Source organism: Phoca vitulina, unplaced genomic scaffold (assembly GCF_004348235.1).
Source record: "Phoca vitulina isolate PV1807 unplaced genomic scaffold, GSC_HSeal_1.0 scaffold1, whole genome shotgun sequence".
Lineage (NCBI taxonomy): Eukaryota > Metazoa > Chordata > Mammalia > Carnivora > Phocidae > Phoca > Phoca vitulina.
Window position 1 is genome coordinate 9363789 of NW_022589704.1, and position 17734 is coordinate 9381522.

The 17734-nt window shown below is 42.8% G+C and overlaps 1 protein-coding gene and 1 pseudogene across 1 annotated transcript in view; both read left to right on the forward strand.

Moving 5' to 3' along the window:
* The window catches only part of SP110 (SP110 nuclear body protein), a 38445-nt gene that overhangs the window by 8982 nt on the left and 11729 nt on the right, over positions 1 to 17734 (forward strand). Inside the window, exons 6-12 of the mRNA XM_032400340.1 lie at positions 388 to 465; positions 2510 to 2578; positions 4492 to 4641; positions 6568 to 6648; positions 7748 to 7798; positions 11903 to 12046; positions 14547 to 14615. Of these exons, the coding sequence (XP_032256231.1) occupies positions 388 to 465; positions 2510 to 2578; positions 4492 to 4641; positions 6568 to 6648; positions 7748 to 7798; positions 11903 to 12046; positions 14547 to 14615 (642 nt within the window). The remainder of the gene's footprint in view (positions 1 to 387; positions 466 to 2509; positions 2579 to 4491; positions 4642 to 6567; positions 6649 to 7747; positions 7799 to 11902; positions 12047 to 14546; positions 14616 to 17734) is intronic.
* On the forward strand, positions 13276 to 13381 carry LOC116637897 (annotated as a pseudogene).

Genomic DNA, 17734 nt, shown 5'->3' on the forward strand with positions numbered 1-17734 from the left:
TATTTTTCCTATGGCGAAGACATTCCCCTTCATTGAAGCCACCAGAAGTCAAGGTCAGCACTCACCCTACTCGCAGCCTCATTCCTTGCGTGAGGGTGGCTGATAGCCCGTGTTCCTCTCTTCTACTATGTAAGGGGAGCCTCTCGAAATGGGTCAAACTGAGCCCTCCTCTGTGGGGCAATTGTTCCCTGCTTCACGGGGATGGCCACACAGGTAACTCTAACCACAGACTGATCAAATCAAGGCAGAGCCAGGGAGCCCAAGGGCTGGCAGACCCCTGCCCTGGGTGACACGCGCTCTGCACCCTCCTGCTCTGCCCTCAGCTCCCTTAGGACTTTTCCTTCAGCCTGTTCCAAGCTCTGAACCAAAATCTCTTTCCTTTGTTAGTGATAACTGATGACTCTCCTGAACCAAATGACCCCAAAGAGCTCCAGGAGGCATCCAGGACACCTCCCAACAAGAAAGGTAAGGAAAGGTTGCCTTTCTCCTGTAGATGTTGGGAGCATGAATTTGGAGCTGCTTTCTGCTTTTCGGATCCTATGTGGTCAGAAGCACCCACCATGTGATTGTTCTTATGATGCTCATTACAGCTTGTTTCTCCCATTCACTGCATCTTCCTTGAAAGCCTTCATGAAGATTGTAGGGAAGCCGGAAGGCATTGAAGGCCATTGAAATATGTACCCATTGCAATCACCTGCTCTGAAATCATCAAGGTCTCCTTTACCCACAACTTCTTAGAGGGTTAGTTGTACCTCCCTCTTTAACTGAAAATGGGTTCCCCCAAGAGGACCCACTGCTTTCTTTTAAGACAGGGCTGCATACTCTCTGCTATCACTCATGGTGGAAGGCAGGGTAGATGCCCACTGCTTGCTAACCCCCATCCCTGGCCAACCCCTTCCTCTTCCATCCTCTACTTTAAGGCTTAACCATTCAAATGAACAGTTCCATCGCTCTTCATCACTATCAGCCTTGATTTGCCCCCAAGTCCTCAGCACACCTCAAAGGCTGACTTAGAATTTTTCTGTCAGTTCAAGTCCTGCCACCATCCTGGACACCTTAAAGGTACACAGGGATAAGAGGTCCCTTAGATCCTTCTTTGGCTCTTTTCCAGTGATATTTTTCTGCACTGATTCTTGGCCTCTTGCACCCAAAGGCAACCGATCGGCATTCTCATCATTGAAGCCTGGCTCGACCTCCCAATAATTAATTTCAGAATTCTCTTTTTTGACATTTAATCCTTGAGGTCTGCTCCTTGTACAGCCATTGTTCAATCTCTGAGCTCTCCTCCCCAGCCCAATCTTAAAAAATAATTCAAGGAGCGCCTGGGTGGCTCAGTCAGTTAAGCCTCCAACTCTTGATTTTGACTCAGGGCATGATCTTAGGGTTGTGGGATCAAGGCCCATGTCGGGCTCCACACTCAGTGCAGAGTCTGCTTGTCCCTCTCTCTCTGGTCCTCCCCCAGCTCACACATGTGTGTTCTCTTTCTCAAATAAATAAATAAAATCGTTTAAAAAAATTAATTTGAAAGTATCCCTGCCTGATTTCTTCCTTACAATTTGTTCCCTCTGGAGCTTTCCTTCAACCTCACTTAGATGGCCAGTCCACTGGCCTATCTCTTTTCTGGTTCATCTTATGCCTCTCTTCACGCCCCTTCATACCAGGTTAGAGTGCACAAACCATGGCTTCAGTAACCTTTTTGCTGATATCTTAATCTGCCTTGCCTCTCTCGGTCTTTTCCTAGAACCCTCTGGCAGGTCTTGGAGGGACCCATTATCTGCTTTCTGCACACTGTGTCTGAAGGCAGACACCTCTGGGGAGAGCCACACAGCGGGGCAGAGCACACGGGCTGTGTCTTCATGAGTCCAGCGTAAATGATCCTCCCACGCTGCATGACAATTCCACTTCTTGCAATGATCCTTTCCAATACTGAGCTTTTTCTTCAAAGTGCCTACCCCCTCACCACCTCCTTTTTCTTAAACAGATTACTTTTCCTCCTACTTCATAGAAAGGCATCAGATAGGAATCTCCTCAGTTCCTGCTACCAACCAGCAAACTCTAACTGCATCTGTCCCCTCCTCTCTTGTTCCCTCTTTCTCTCTACAGCAATCATTCCACCTTGCCTGTTGGGGTCCATGATCCCTTCTTTCTCCTGAGAATTCAGCATCTCCCTGTCATAGGATCTGCATTCAGCCACTGCCCAAGTTTATCATAGCTCATAAAAAGAGCTTCCTCTTGATCCTCAGCTCACCTCACCTGTTTCCATAGCTCTCTCCTCCATTTCACAACCAAACTGCTAGAAATGATTTAGCTAAACTCATTGTCCCCATCTCTTCATGTCACTCATCTTCTCCCTCATTACTCCATGAAGCAGCATCAAGTAAGGTCACCAATGACCTCCTCACCACTATGGTTTGAAGACCGAAAGTTCAAGCTGAGACCTGTTGACACGTAAAGTTGGCAGGTCTATGTTTGTGGCCATGGAAAAATGATCTGTACCCTTTCTGTTTAGGAAAGAAAAGAAAAAGATGTATCTGGTCAACTCCAAAAAAGAGACGTCAGAAAAAAAGCCTCCCAAAAGGTAAGATGAGAGAATAAGAAGAGGTCAGAGGCTGCAGATAGCTCAGGCTTGTGGGTCAAGGTGTGGGAAGTTGAATTTTATTCTAATGAAATGAGGAGACATTGAAGAGATCTAATCAATGAAGTGACATGATCCCATTTTATGTTTGACAAGAACAATTTTGGGGTTGTGTAAAGCATGAATTGGAAACAGAAAAGAATGGAAGCAGGGCAACCATTTGGGGGGGCAGATGTCATGTAAGTCAATAGAACTCTGCATTCAGGTCTGGCAGTGGAGATGGAGAGAGGAGAGCCAGTTCAAGACCAACTTGGAGGTAGAGTTGATAGACCTTGATAAATTGGAAGTCGGGGAAGAGAGAGACAGCAAGGCTTGCTCTTCAGTATCTGGCTTGAATGGCCAGGTGAATGGTAGCATGTGTTGCTTAGAGAAGATGCAAATAATTGGGGGAGAAATTTTAGAATTTTCAATTTTTGACCTGCTGATTTCAAGATTTGTGCTAGCTGTCTATGCCCTTGTGCCATGGTAAGTGCTTTGTCAAAAACTGAAGGGTCTGAGAGGGTACCCTACAGGCCTAGGCACGTTCTTTATGTGTATGACCACTGCAGGAACCCAGGCACCTGGATCAGGGGAAAGAATTCCTCCTTGATATTCACAACCAGCGCAACAGCCAGAGTAACATTGCAGCATCTACCTCCCACACGCAGACCCATAGGCAACGAGAAGAGAGCTGATGGAATCTTTCTGAGAGGCAGATGATATCCCATAGACAAGGGACAGAGAATGATGGATTTTCTGTTTACAGACGGGACAAGGACAGTCATCCTCTTGCCCTCCTGAAAGGAGAAAGAAAAAACAAAAAACAAAAAACCTTTGCTGCTTTGAGATAAGATTGAAACAATCCTGAGTCCTCACCCTAATCTTTTGGAATTTAAAGGCCTCTTTCCAAGAGGCAGAGAAAGCCCAGGTGTCTTCAGCTTTTACTAAGGATGTCTCCAAGTTCTGGGCTTCATCCCTTTTGATGTGTATATACCTATGGAGGGAGGGCTTCAGTAATCCTGGTACTTTGGGACTTAACCTAGGAAGCTAGCCCTGCTGTAGGCATTTGGCAATCTCAGGAGAGGAGAAGTTTTATTATCCTTTTGGATCAGACAGCAGTTTACTAGCTACAGATCTCATTCTTATGGTATGTGAAAAGTGAAATGTTTCCAGGGAAGTGAAAGTAAGCATTCCCTATCTTTATTCTGTATTTATTTCCATGTCTCTGGAGGCTAGGGCTTTTTACAGAAGCACTGAGAAATCAAGGGAGTTTAATATCCCCACAATATGCCACTCTGGCACTCAATAAAAAATCAGATCCAAAGATATAAATATAAGTCCTTGGCAAAATGAAGGCATCCAGGACCGTGGGAAAGAGAACCCTAACCTTGACAACCCCTTGCAAATCCTCTCTGTTCCAGACTTTCACTCTATCACGAGGCCCCTCAATTCCTTGATACCTTGCACTCTGTCCACGAGAGGCACCTAGGGACCCTCAGATCCCTCCTGTTTCACACCTGGGCCCTCAGAAAACTCCTCCTGTGCCAAAACGGATCACTTAGCCGTTTTCACTCGGATGTGGCCACCTCCAGGATGAAGGTGTCATACAACAGGGCCCAGGAAAGAAATTCCAGTGCTCGGGGAGTGTGGTTAATTACCACAGGTTGTACCCGGGTGAGAGAAGATGGTGAGTCTAACGGAGGAAGAAGGGTGCACACAAGAAAAATATATAATTACCGAGAAATAGCAGAAGAAAAACAAGGCACAGGAGCACAGAGATCTCGAAGTGTGGGGGCTGGGGGCATGGGAGGGGGAGGAGGAGCTTTACTGGGCACCCCAATGAAAACTCTTCACAAACTATTCACTATTTGACCCAGGGAGAACCTCACCTCGGCACAGAAGCCAAGAGAAGCTCCAAGTGGTGGATCAGGCAACTCAAAGGAAGGATGATTCACCCAGGAAGTCAAATGTCATGACAAGTGTCCAAAAGGCAAGCACCGAATGTGCCCAAACCTCTGGACCAGAGGGTAAGGCTGGTGACAGAACCTTCCATTTGAATGCTCAGTGTGGGAGCGTCTCTCACAGAGCAGGCACAGCATTAGAGGGATGTGTAAAGGTAATGGTAGAAGGAGGGAGAAGTGCCGAGAAAGTTAGTGAGCTGTGTGTGACAGAGGGAACAAAGATCTATTGCACCTGAGGAGATTTTGTGCAGAAATAGCTCTGTCCACACAGTACAGCTGACCTCAGCTGTGACCTTAGGCAGCAGCTCTCAAACTTTTTGGTCCCTAGACTTCTTTACACTCTTCAAAATTATGGAGGACCCTAAAGACCTTTTGTTTCTGTTGTTTATATTTATCTATATGTACTTCATTAGGAATTAAAACCGATCATTCAAAAATATTTATGTGTTAATTCATTTAAAAGTAACAGTAATATACCAACTACCTGTTAACATAAATAACATATTTTTATGAAAAACAAATATATTTTCCAAATACAAAAATTGGTGAGAAGACTGGCACCATTTTACATTTTTACAAACCTCTTAATGTTTAGCTGAATCAGAGACAGCTGGATTCGTATAGCTGCTTCTGTGTTTGATTGATTGGGATACATTGCTTTGGTGGAAGGACAGGAAGATAATCCAGCTTCACAAGGATCCGTAGTTTAAAAGGATGGAGTATTTTAACAGTTTTTTGAGAAAACTATGTATGTTCATCTCTGATATTGCACCCAAAGTCAAGAAGGGATGGTTTCATAAAGGTTAGTTGAGATGTAGCATCTGAAACCACATCAACTAACTTCTTATACACCTCCGAAACTAATAATACACTACATGTTAATTAATTGAATTTCAACAAAATAAAATTTAAAAATTTTTTTAAAACTTAACTTTTTATACTCTTGCAATACAATGCATTATGCTGTCTTGTATTTTAAATGGATCTTTTACTTATGCAGGATTTTATAATATCTTGGACATTTGGAAAATATTGGTTCACTGAATTCTACAGTGAGCTTGCAGCTCAATCACACAAGTATTTTTCTCGAGACATTCATGCTTCAAGATGTAGTGAACTTCAAGATGTAGTTTTATATGAACTCCTCAGTTTAGACTATTAAAAAGATGTATACTCAGGGGCGCCCGGGTGGCTCAGTCGGTTAAGCATCCGACTCCTGACTCTTGGTTGCAGCTCAGGTTGTGATCTTGCGGTCGTGTGATCCAGCCCCGCATCCACCTCTGTGCTCAGCGGGGAGTCTGCTTCAGATTCTCTCTCTCTCTCCTTCCCGCTCACTCTCTCTCTCAAATAAATTTTAAAAATCCTTATACTTATACTCAAGGGTAGAAATCTAATAAATTTAATAAAGTTAATTTAAAGTTAATAATTTTAATTGGTTCATCAAGAACATTCTTTTTTTTTTTTTGAACATGCTTAAGTGAAACTGGCTTTTTTATTTTTAATGGTCTGTGGCAGGGAGGACTGCATAAGGTTTAGGGGCACTGGTTTGATTTGTACTAGGGCACCAGCAGCTTTACCTGCCATGACTTTTGCTCCATGTGAGCACATGTCAACATAGCGAAAAGGCAAAGAACATCTTAGTATGGAACCAATTTTGACCTCAGAGATCTCCTGAAAGGGTTTCTGGGATATCCCAAGGATTCACAACTTCAATTTGAGCCTCTGATCCAGGGACTCAGATGACTGCACCTCACTAGACATCTCCCTTGGTAGGGGATGCTCTGCTGCCCAGCCTTGCTCTGCTCCTCCCCAAAGTGGCAGGTGGACCCAGTGGTAGAATCACTCTCAGGAAGGGTTATGGAGGTTTTCAAGCAAGACCTGGAACCTCCAGCCTTCACCGCAAAAGGTCTTTCCTGGGACTTCAGGAGACTCCTATGGAGCTTTCCAGGGGCTTTTTCTGAGATCTGAAAGAAATGTCTTTTCTTTTTTCAGAAACCAGTGATGACTCTTCAGAAATGAAAGAAGAAAAGAGCCCCCAGGAGCCACCCAGTGCACCACCAAGCATCCTGCGTGGTAAAGAGGAGGGACTGCAAAGTCTCAGAGGGCCATCCCCAGAAGCCCAAATCAGAACTCTTTGATCCTAAACCAGTGTTTCTCAGCCCTTTTTCCATTATCATTGCCCTAAGGAGCCCTCTTAGATACTTTTTCCTAACCATGAACACAACCTATATTTTAATACCACAAATATATTATATATCCACTTATGTTTAGATAGATAATTATCTTGAGGAAGAATAAGTATCTATCTATATACATCATACATAAAAAGAATAAGATTTCCCACCCCAATCCCCAAATCAATTTTTTCTACCTTGGGGCAATACCACTGCTGCTGAATGTGTTCTAAATACATTCATGGTGCTCTCCTGAAAGTGCCAAAGTCATGGAACAAAATTTTTCCTAAGATCTGAATTTCCATGTTTCTCACTCGACCTTTCTGGGAGAATTGGGAAGAGAACAACTCATCATAAACACAAATGTAGTACTATAACCAACTGAGCAGTTGCAGCTGATATCGTTGTGGGCATGAACTGACAAATGGTGAGGTGAATCCACCCTCACCACCACTACCATTGTGCATTTGCTACCACTATCCTCAGAAGGGAAAAAAATATGAACATTCTTCTGTTTGCTGGCGATGTGGTCGTTGTGTCACTAATTCACAGAATGCAACTCTCAAATGACAAGTATTTATTGTCAGAAAGAATGAGTTAAATTTGACCACCCTGAAATACAAATGATCATTTCAACAGCTTCTCCCACATTGCACTAACTTATATAGTAATATTGCAAATTTTCTCATGGATAATTTCATTGTATTTGTACAACAATCGTTGGAGAAGGTTGAATAATGAATTCAAATTTTACTGATGAGGAGACTGAGGCATGTAAAGGATGAGTGGGTTTTTCCAAGATCCTGTGGGTAAAGGATGGTGGCACAGGACAAGCACCTTGGTCCCCTAGAACTCTCTTCAGATCCCATCATTCCCCATTATAAAGGAAGGACAGAAATAATACTGTCAAAGCTTTGCCAACTCAATATTGTCTGAAATGAGGTGGTCACAAAGTTTAAAGCCTGTTTAAAATGACTTTCTTTCTCATTATTTTCTAGATCCAACAAATAATGGAAATAAACCATCTTTGGGAAAATCTGGGGAAACACGTAAGTGTAAAGAACCTATTTGGTCTCTGTTAGGGTGGATTTGATGTTACTTTTTTGGGTTGTTAACACTCTTCTACGCTACAAAAGAGACATCCTAGACCATAAAAAGATTTGTGCTTTTTAAAACAGTGATTTATTGATTTTTTTCAACCTAGAAAATTTTCCACACTACAAAAGCAATATTCAGCCGCCATTAGGATTAGCTTGCTGTGTGGGACAAGAACCGCCCTTCCCCTCAAAAACCAGTGGCTGAAATAAGAGAGCTTATTTCTCTCTCCTATGTGGAGGTAGGCGGTCAGGGCTGGCATCATGCACCTAGAATCTCAAACTCATTAGTCATTGCACCACCAACTTCAGAGTGTGGCATCCCCTCACTGGGGTCCAGCCAGCGAGTTTACATTCCCGCCAAAGGAAAGAGGTAAGGTCTAGGAGGGCATGTCTCCTCCACTGGAGGAGGTTGCCTTTAGACATTCTGTTACCATTTCTTTGCTACGAGTGACCTGACTACACCTGACTGCAAAGGAGGCTGGGAAATGTCACTTTTTTTTCTCGAAGGACCCGTATCCAGCTCGAAATCAAATCGCTTGATTAGCAAAGAAAAGCGAGACCAGAGAAAGCCAAATAATCAGCAGTCCCTGCCCCGGACACTGTGGTGGTGAGCATTGCTAGTGCTCTCCACTATTTCCAGTTCTCCTCTCTGCCTTGGATGCTGCATTTCCCAGCTCCTTGCAGGAGACAGGGCTGTGATCACGGGTCTGGCCAATGAGCTGGTACAAGTGTCACTTCTGAGTCAAAACACAGAAGAGTACTGAGCAGCTCTCTGCACCCCTTTCCCCTGATTGCAGAAGTGTGTGAAAGAGGGAGATGCCAGAAGGCCAAGGCAGCATGGGTCTCAGCGCCACCGCAAAGGCTGCTGGGAGACTCCAAATCCCGCAGGGGACTCTGTGTAACTGAGACTTACACTGTGAACATGAAACCACCAAAATGTGGCCTGTGTGATACAATGTTCCCAATAAAATCCACAGAATCTGTACGGGAAGTTATTAATCAGGAAGTGAAACTCCTATTTCATACCTGCTTTCCCCACTTTGTTTCTACACCTTAGAAATATGCATACATTTATCTCATTCTATACACATAGAAGCTCATACTATATGGTCTATAAACAGTTTTTTCATTGTGTATTTAATACACATATCTGCATATCAATGTTATCTGTTTTTCTTTCTTTTAGTTATATAGCACATTATTGTATAATTAGCAATTTAGTTTAAATAATAGCCTATATGATGGACAGTTAGGCTATCTCCAATTTTTATATGAAAATAGAAATCATGAGAAAAAAAGAAGAAGAAGAATGTAGCAGGAGGGGAAGAATGAAGGGGGGGAAATCAGAGGGGGAGAAGAACCATGAGAGACAATGGACTCTGAAAAACAAACTGAGGGTTCTAGAGGGGAGGGGGGTGGAAGGATGGGTTAGCCTGGTGATGGGTATTGAGGAGGGCACGTTCTGCATGGAGCACTGGGTGTTATGCACAAACAATGAATCATGGAACACTATATCTAAAACTAATGATGTAATGTATGGGGATTAACATAACAATAAAAAAAATTAAAAAAAAAAGAAATCATGTTTGTGTGTGTTTGTACCTTTGCACACATGTCCAATAATTTCCTCCGAGTTAATTTCTAAGTGTGAGATTACTTGGTTAGAGTCTGCACATCTTTGATTTTGTCTATGTCAGCAAATCGTTCTTCAGAAAATGGGATTGTTTACATTCTCTTTGATAATATGAGTGCTCATAAGTGCTCATTTTCTACGTCCTCATCAACACTGGGTAGGATAAAACATTTTAAGAGATGGGAATCCTTAAAACCAAACAATACTTTTTTTTATGATTAGTTGTCTAAAGACAATTTTTAAATAAATGTGTCATTTGTCTTTCCTCTTTGAGTATTTTCAACTTATGTTCTCTCCCATTTTCCTAGTGTTCTATTCCTCTTTTGCTTTATCTAGTAAGGATATTAACCCTCTATATTTTACATATACTGCAATTTTCCTCATTTTTTGTCTTAATATTATAAGGATGTTTTTTAAAGTGTGGGGATTTTTTATTTTTTAAACAGTCAAATCTATTCATCTTTTATTTTTATGATTTCTGCCCTTGAGTTTTAGCTAAGTAAATCTCTTATATGTAGCTTATAGTGATGTCTCTATTTTTCTTCTACTCTTGAAAAACTGGTTATTAATGTGAAAAAAATGGCATATTGTATTTATTTTTAAATGGCATATTTAAATGTTGATAATTTGGTGTATCTATTACTTCTTTGTTCAATCCTTGTTTATTTCCAAGTAAAATGGAATACTTTTTTTACATAAATTTATTTATAAAGTATTGACATTTCAAGCTTGAAGATCAATATTTATAGCCATAAGAGATGATTTTTTTTTCTGTTTTAGGAAAGAGGACAGAAAAATACAACCTGCCATCTTCAAAAAGAAGACAGGAAAAAAAGCTCCCAAGAAGTAAGCAAGAAAAATTAAATTACTATTCCCTTGTTCATCATGGTCCTTACTGGATGACCAGCATGGCCTCCTCTCCTGCTACATGGCCATCTGGGTATCCCTGGAGCACAGCCAGTCCCATCCTTGCCCCCTAGACTACCCGTTAAAGGACCTCTCCTCACAAAGGAAGGAGAACCCAGAAACCGTGTTGGTTCCAGCAGACTTCTTTTCTCTTATCAATGGGAGGGATAGGGTGGAACTGGACAGAAGGTGTCAGACAGTTTTGAGATTAGGACTGTGTCTAGTCTGGCTCAGAGCCAGGATGAATAGACAAAGCAAGTCTTAATGGGCAGGCAGGATTCAGACTCCCAATATCAAACTGGAGTTAGATTTGGAGTCACAGAGCATTCAAAATCACCTGAATTGACTCATGCCTGCTTATCTTGTGTCTACTCCATGCATGAAAATTGCATTATTTGCAGTTTAGGAAACAAAATTTTGTGAAACTGCATTTTCTGGTTCCTCTGCTTTATCTCTCTGCTGTCCTTGTCACCCTGAACTCTCTCCCTCCTACTTTTCTCCTTCCCTTTTCCTTCATTCTTTTACTCAAAACCATGTACTCAGGGTGTGACAGTCAGTAAGGATTCCCTTGGATTCTGGGCCATTCTGTGAGCACCCTGGGAGGGCATTTCCCCTCAGCTCTCAACATGCATCCCATGACATGAGCATCACTGCTTTGGACATGCTCCAAATTTTCCTGCTTGTTTCCGGTGCCTCTCAGTCTCAGGGTTTAACCTAGGAGGGAACTCAGATCTACTCGCTTGCCCTCTTTTTCCTCTTGTCTCTTCCTCCTGATTTCCAACCCCATCATCTCCCTCAGCCAGAGAAACTTAGTCTTTGTCATATGCTGAGTTTTCTTCTTCTAGGAAAACTTCACATTTAGACCTCCAAACTTGTATTGTTAGCATATAAAGGTAATTTTTGGAATTTAGAAATCCTTTGGGCTCTCAACAAGTTCTGTGTTTCAAGATTTTGTGTAAGGTCTCCAAAACTCTCAACTGAGCAGTGACATCTCAGTTCTAGCCAGCATCTGTCCTTTCACAGATACTTATTGATTTAATAATTAGGGAACCATGGGCCATTGTAATTTATAAAGATAAAAAATACATCATTTTAATATTTCCAAAAATATGCTCCCCTTATATTTTCGGTCAACAAAGGCAAATGGAGTGTGAGGTATGTGTCAGGTATGTGTCCCAGGTCCTATGGGTTCAGCAGTGAGCAAATCACAAATACTCCTGCCCTCATGGAGCTTACATTCTAGTTGATGCACATGTAATTAATAGACAAAAAGAGAAGTTGAAGGGGAGAAAGAGAAACAGGATGAAGTATTGTGAGTTTGGGGAAGAAAAAAAGATACACACAAAAAAGAAGAGGAATAACTATAAGAAAATAACATAAAAGAGAGGTATAAGAGTAAGGGATTTCCTGAAAGGTTGAGGGCTGGGGTATGAGAGAGGAAGTCACTAACAAGGGGAGGAGGGGGTTCACCGGGGACCCCAATTTAAACTATTCACAAATCACTATCCCATGGGCAGCCTCACCTGGGCACAGAATCCAAGAGAAGCTCCATGTGGTGGATCAAACAACTGAAAAGAAGGATGATTCAACCAGGAGCTCAAAGATCATGACAAGGGCCCAAAAGGCAAGGACTGAATGTGTCCAAACCTCTGGACCAAAGGGTAAGCTGAGGACTGAATCTGCCATTCGAATGCTCGGTGTGGGAGGGCCTCTCATGGGGCAGGCACAGAGTTGGGTATTGTGTGAAGGAAACAGCAGAAGGGAGCAGTGCAGACAAGACAGCAAGGAGCTGCTGGACTGAGAGTGGTTGTGGGAAGAAGTCAGTGCAGTGCTCCCAACATGCAGGTCAGGTCAGCTGTGCCACGTGGATTCAACGTGACCACGTCCCAGTGTCTACTGTTTACATTTCTGTTAGTAGAGTCACCACTGCTCCACTGAGTCTGGGGGCTCCTGTCTGATTCAAGCTTGCTCCATGGGAGGAGTGGCACCAATCCTCAAAGTGGACACACTCTTAAGAGTATTTCTTAATGGCTTATTTCTAGAAGTGAAGTGGCTTAGTCAATATTTAAAATTAGCACATACTGATGATCAAATTGTTATCAGTTTAGTCTCCCATTAACATCACATGGATGCTCTTTTTCCTCCACCTCCACCAAAACTAGAAATAATAAGACTTTTCTGTGTTGACAGATTAAAAACAAAGAATGAGGGGCGCCTGGGTGGCTCAGTCTTTAAGTGTCTGTCTTCGGCTCAGGTCATGATCTCGGGGCCCTGATTGAGCCCCACATCAGGGTCCCTGCTCCACGGGGAGCCTGCTTCTCCCTCTCCCACTCCCACTACTTGTGTTCCCTCTCTGTCAAATAAATAAATAAAATCTTAAAAAAAAAAAAAAAGAATGCTATTCCACCCATTTTTTCCTTTGAATTTCCTTGCATTTTGCATGTGATAGGTTGTATTACTGCTCACTGATATCTCTGAAGGTTATATACCCTTGCCCTGTGGACTCCAGTGTGGCCATGTCACTTGACTTGGCCAAAGAAATGTGGGCAGAGATGTGAGGGTCCCTTCAAGGCCAAAGCTTTAAGAGCCTGTGTATCATCTTTTTCTCTGCCATGGGACCAACAGTGTTCTAGAGAGAGGTTGTTCTGTCCGCAGGATCCATGTATGTCAATGACACGGAACTTCATCTAACTTGTGATGAATGAGTAACATGAAGGAGAAGGACAACTGGGTTGTTCTAAACCAGCACTTGGCAAACTTTTTCTAAAAGGGGCCAGATAATAGTTCAAGTTTTGCTGGCCATACAGTCTCTATTGCAACTACTCAACACAGCCATTGTAGCATGAAAGCAGCCAGAGACAAATATATAAGCAAATACACCTGGTTGTGTTCCAATGCGCAGTGGCCGTATCGTAGCCAATGAGGTTTATCCGAGGTGCGATAATTGCTAATTGAAAACTTTTTTTATTTTTTATTTTTATTTTGTTAGATTTTATTTATTTATTTGAGAGAGAGACAAAGAGAGAGAGTGAGAGAGAGAGCATGAGCAAGGTGAGGGGCAGAGGGAGAAACAGACTCCCTGCTGAGCAGGGAGCCCAATGCAGGACTCAATCCCAGGACTCCGGGATCATGATCTGAGCCGAAGGCAGACGTTTAACCAACTGAGCCACCCAGGTACCCCAAAACTTTATTTTTAAAAACAGGTATTGAGCCAATTTGGCCATCAGGCTGTCATTTGCTGATACCTGTAATCAACCACTGAGATTTGGGAGGATCACAATTTACCATAACAACATCTAGCCTATTTCTACTAAGATACCTGTTTTTTAAAATAAATTTTGTTACTAGAATTTTTTCTTTTGAGGATCACCTGTTCATATTTGCCCATTTTTGTATAGAATGATTCATTTCTTAAATCTATTACAGAAATGAACACTTTGTTATCTTATTGCAGTTTTTCTTATTTTATTTGTGTCTTTTAACTTGAGAAATTTTTGGTTGTGGAGACTTTTTTTTTTTATTTAGACAAATCAGTTTATCTTTTCCAAGAGGGTTTATGCCAGAGTTTCTCAACCTTGACACTGGCATTTGGAACTGAATAATTCTTTGTCATGAGTGCTGTCCTGTGCATCATGAGAAGTTTGGCAACATCCCAGCCTAGAGATGCCAGTAGCATCTTCCTCCCAGCCGTGAGAAACAAAAAGATTTCCCAACATTGTCAAATATCCCCCAGGGGACCAAATCACCCCACACTGAGAACCATGGCTTTATGCCCTATATTTCTTCCTTAAAAAACCCTTTCTGTGTTATAAGGTTATATCCTTTATCTACTTCTATTGTTTGTATTAAATACATATATATTATGGATATAAGTATGTTTGTATTAAAAACATTATATCGATTATTATATATTATATTAATATACATTAATTTATGAATATACAGCATCTATAATATTTTTAGCCTTCCTATCTATTAACATGAGCTTGCTATTTTTCCGTGATCAATGCTATAATATTCATTTCACAAGACTCATATCTATCTTGTTTCTCCAAAGCGGTAGAAAGACAGAAAAAAATTACTTTAAAATAGTTGATATATAAAGCATATAAATCTATGTTTCAAATTATAGATGACACTAATTTTTTTTCATTTTTTTAGAAAAGAAAAGGAAAAAAAATGTCAGTTCAAGTTCAACAAGAAGGTGTCAGAAAAGTATTCCTCCAAAGGGTAAGTAAGCCAGAGGCAGGGCCTGTAAGGCTGCATGGCGCCCTGGCCAGATGCTAATTGTTTGTCTCCCTGTCTTCCTCCTCTTTCCCTCCCATCCTTGTCCTCCTCTGCCTAGGTCTCCTTCACCTGCATTCTTCTCCGCTCTAACAAGGTGTCACACCGGACATTCCAGGTGAATGCCAGTGCATACCTTGTGCTGCCTACCCAATCACCTGCTTCTGCACTGGGATGGATTCTTCAACAGGGAACCCACCAACAAAGACCCCAAATGTTTAAGAGACAAAGACTGAACCCATGAGTCAAGTTCTAACATCAACTTCTACTTCTTTCATTCCATAGGGTGAAAACCCTTATGGAAGCAAGGCCCTGACGGTGTTCCTATCTGCAGAGAGCTGAACTTTCTCTTCCTGTGATAGACAGGGGTGCGAGCCTGGTCTCTGTGGGTCAGTCCCTTGGCTTGCTTCTGCCCCCTGCACGCTGAGGCCTCTTGGGGTCACTGTCCTCCTCTCTTCCTCCTCTTCTTCCCCTCCTCTTTTTCTGCTTGCTCGCATTTTTCTTCTGCTTTTGTGACACATCTTCAACATCATCCCCTCTCCCTCTGCCTTCCCTCTATGCTCCAGTGGCATTGGTCTTTTTTTCCCCATGAATTTATTGAATTTATTGTTGAAGTAGAACAGGGGTTACTTGAGGTGGGGTCCACAGACTGGTGCCATTGACAAGTCCGTTTGTGGCAGGTCTGCAAAAAGAAGGAGCTTATAAATTAACTGTGACACTGGACAAACTGTCTTTACAGCAAGACCTCCTCAGTGGAGATGCCTTGATTTCTATTTTTTTTTTTTTTTTTTTTTTTTTTTGAGAGAGAGAGAGCGACAGAAAGCGAATGCGCCTCCCGGGGGTGGCACCGGCAGAAGGAGAGGGAGAGAGAGAATCCCAAGCAGGGTCCACACCCAGCATGGAGCCCAACATGGGGCTCGATCCCACGACCCTGAGAGCCTTGATTCTGCTTTGATCAAGCTGCTGTCTTGTCACACGCTAACATGTTGAGTAGCACTGGTGTAATGTGCCTAAGAAAAATGCACGTACCATAAATGTACGCCTTGAGGAATTAACACAAAGGAAAAGCTCATATGTAGCTGGCACCTAGGTCAAGAAACACAACCTAACCCACACCCACAATCCAACCCCTACCCACACCCCGAGTTTCCCCACCAGCCTGATTTCTGAGAGCCTAGGCCACTTTGACACTGGATGCTATGCCCCCCTTTCCTGCTCAGGACTTCCTCAGTGTGTCCCCCTCACACACTTCCTCCCCAAAGCTAATCCCCCCTTGCTCTCCTTCCTTTTGCTTCACACCCTCAGGCCTCACCTTGAACCAAGAATTCTCTGTCCCAGCAGGCAAGCGTAGGTCTCCCCGACATGCCTTCATAGAGCCTAGTGTTTTTTTTTCATGGCCCTTGTCACAACTATAATTAACTGTTCACTGGGTGAAAGTCAAATGAGATCAGTAAGCAGTCAATCTTGCTCATCGCTCTATGTCCAACTTCTCTGTGCCTCACACAGTTTATGCTTAAATAACTATCAGATCAATACATTACCTATTCTTCTTTACAAAGTATGAATACCAATATCAGAACCTCCATTTACTCATACAATGCAGTATGAGCTCCAGTGACTACTACTATGGAGCTCCAGACCTTTCCCCAGGCCCCGTCTGTCCATGAATGATTTTCATCTTGTGCCTTTTCCCTATGTTCATCTATCCAATCAGTAATTAACTTTTTTTCCATTCTGCTTTTCCTTGTCTCTGTTAGGCTTGCTTTTTGTTTCCTCCACCATGCTTTTCATTTCCATGAACTCTCTTTGTTAATTGCTTACTTTCATAGCAGGTTCCTCATTGTTTGCCCACACTTATGAATGGTGATCTCATAGATGTGGGAGAGCAGCAGGCAGGCCTTTCCCTTAGGGTTCCAGCCTTAAAAGCCTGTTTGCAAGAGGAGCAGGTGAGACTAAGCCAAATGCAGGATGACTGGGAACAGATCAGAAAGCTGTCCCTACTTAGGTACACGGTGGTGTCTTTGGAAATACTCAGGACACAAGGTCCTGCCTGACTTGGTAAGCTGCCTGCACTGAGTAAAGGAGGGAGTTCTGCTTGTGCCCACAACTCTGCACCCTGGCTTGCTGCCCAGAACTGCCAGTGCCACCCACTGTTCCCACATCTGCTTGCAAGCATGTCTGGGACATCTGTGGTTTGGGACCTATATTTGCCATAGGGAATTAAGGAATTCGTTCCATGAGACAGAAAACTATACACGGTCCCCAATGCCCTGCTAATCCCCCTTGGGGTTTGCAATAGTCCAAAGTTACCTGTGGTTCTGCCTTGTCACCCACATTAGGAACCCCCAGTGGCAAATCTTCCACTCAACTTTGACAGTAATATGCATTTACATAACCTTGCTAATAAACTGCACAGCCAAGATTATAAGCCCAACCAATCTGGCTCCTGAGGCTGATCTGTCATCCCCTGGGCCATATTTATTTAAGTGGGCAGAGTCCGGAGACAAGTAGTGGAGCCAACCATTCCATGCAAGAATGCTGGCTGGCTCTTGAAACTAAGTTCTTCCCACCCCCTCATTCCTACCCAGGCTTGCTATAGCCCCTGCCCCTCCAAGGCTGGGCATCTTCCAGCGTTCTGTTCAGGGGAGAAATCCCCTCACTTCTCAGGGATCTCTGCTTTCTTGTCTGACTCTAGTTCACATCTTTCCAAAGTAACTAATGATTTCTTCACCATTGATGCTGCTCTGTTCTCTTTCCAATGGTGATCTTGCTTTCTCATACACTTCCTTTTGGCTCTTTTTTTTTTTTTTTTTTAAGATTTTATTTATTTATTTGACAGAGAGAGAGAGAGAGAGAACAAGCAGGTGGAGCAGCAGAGGGAGAGGGAGAAGCAGGCTCCCTGCCAAGCAGAGAGCTGGACACAAGGCTTGATCCCAGGACCCTGGAATCATGACCTGAGCCGAAGGCAGACACTTAACTGACTGAGCCACCCAGGCACCCCTCCTTTTGGCTCTTTTAATAAGTATCTGAGGCAAGAGAGAAAGTTGAACTCGTTGTTCACCTAG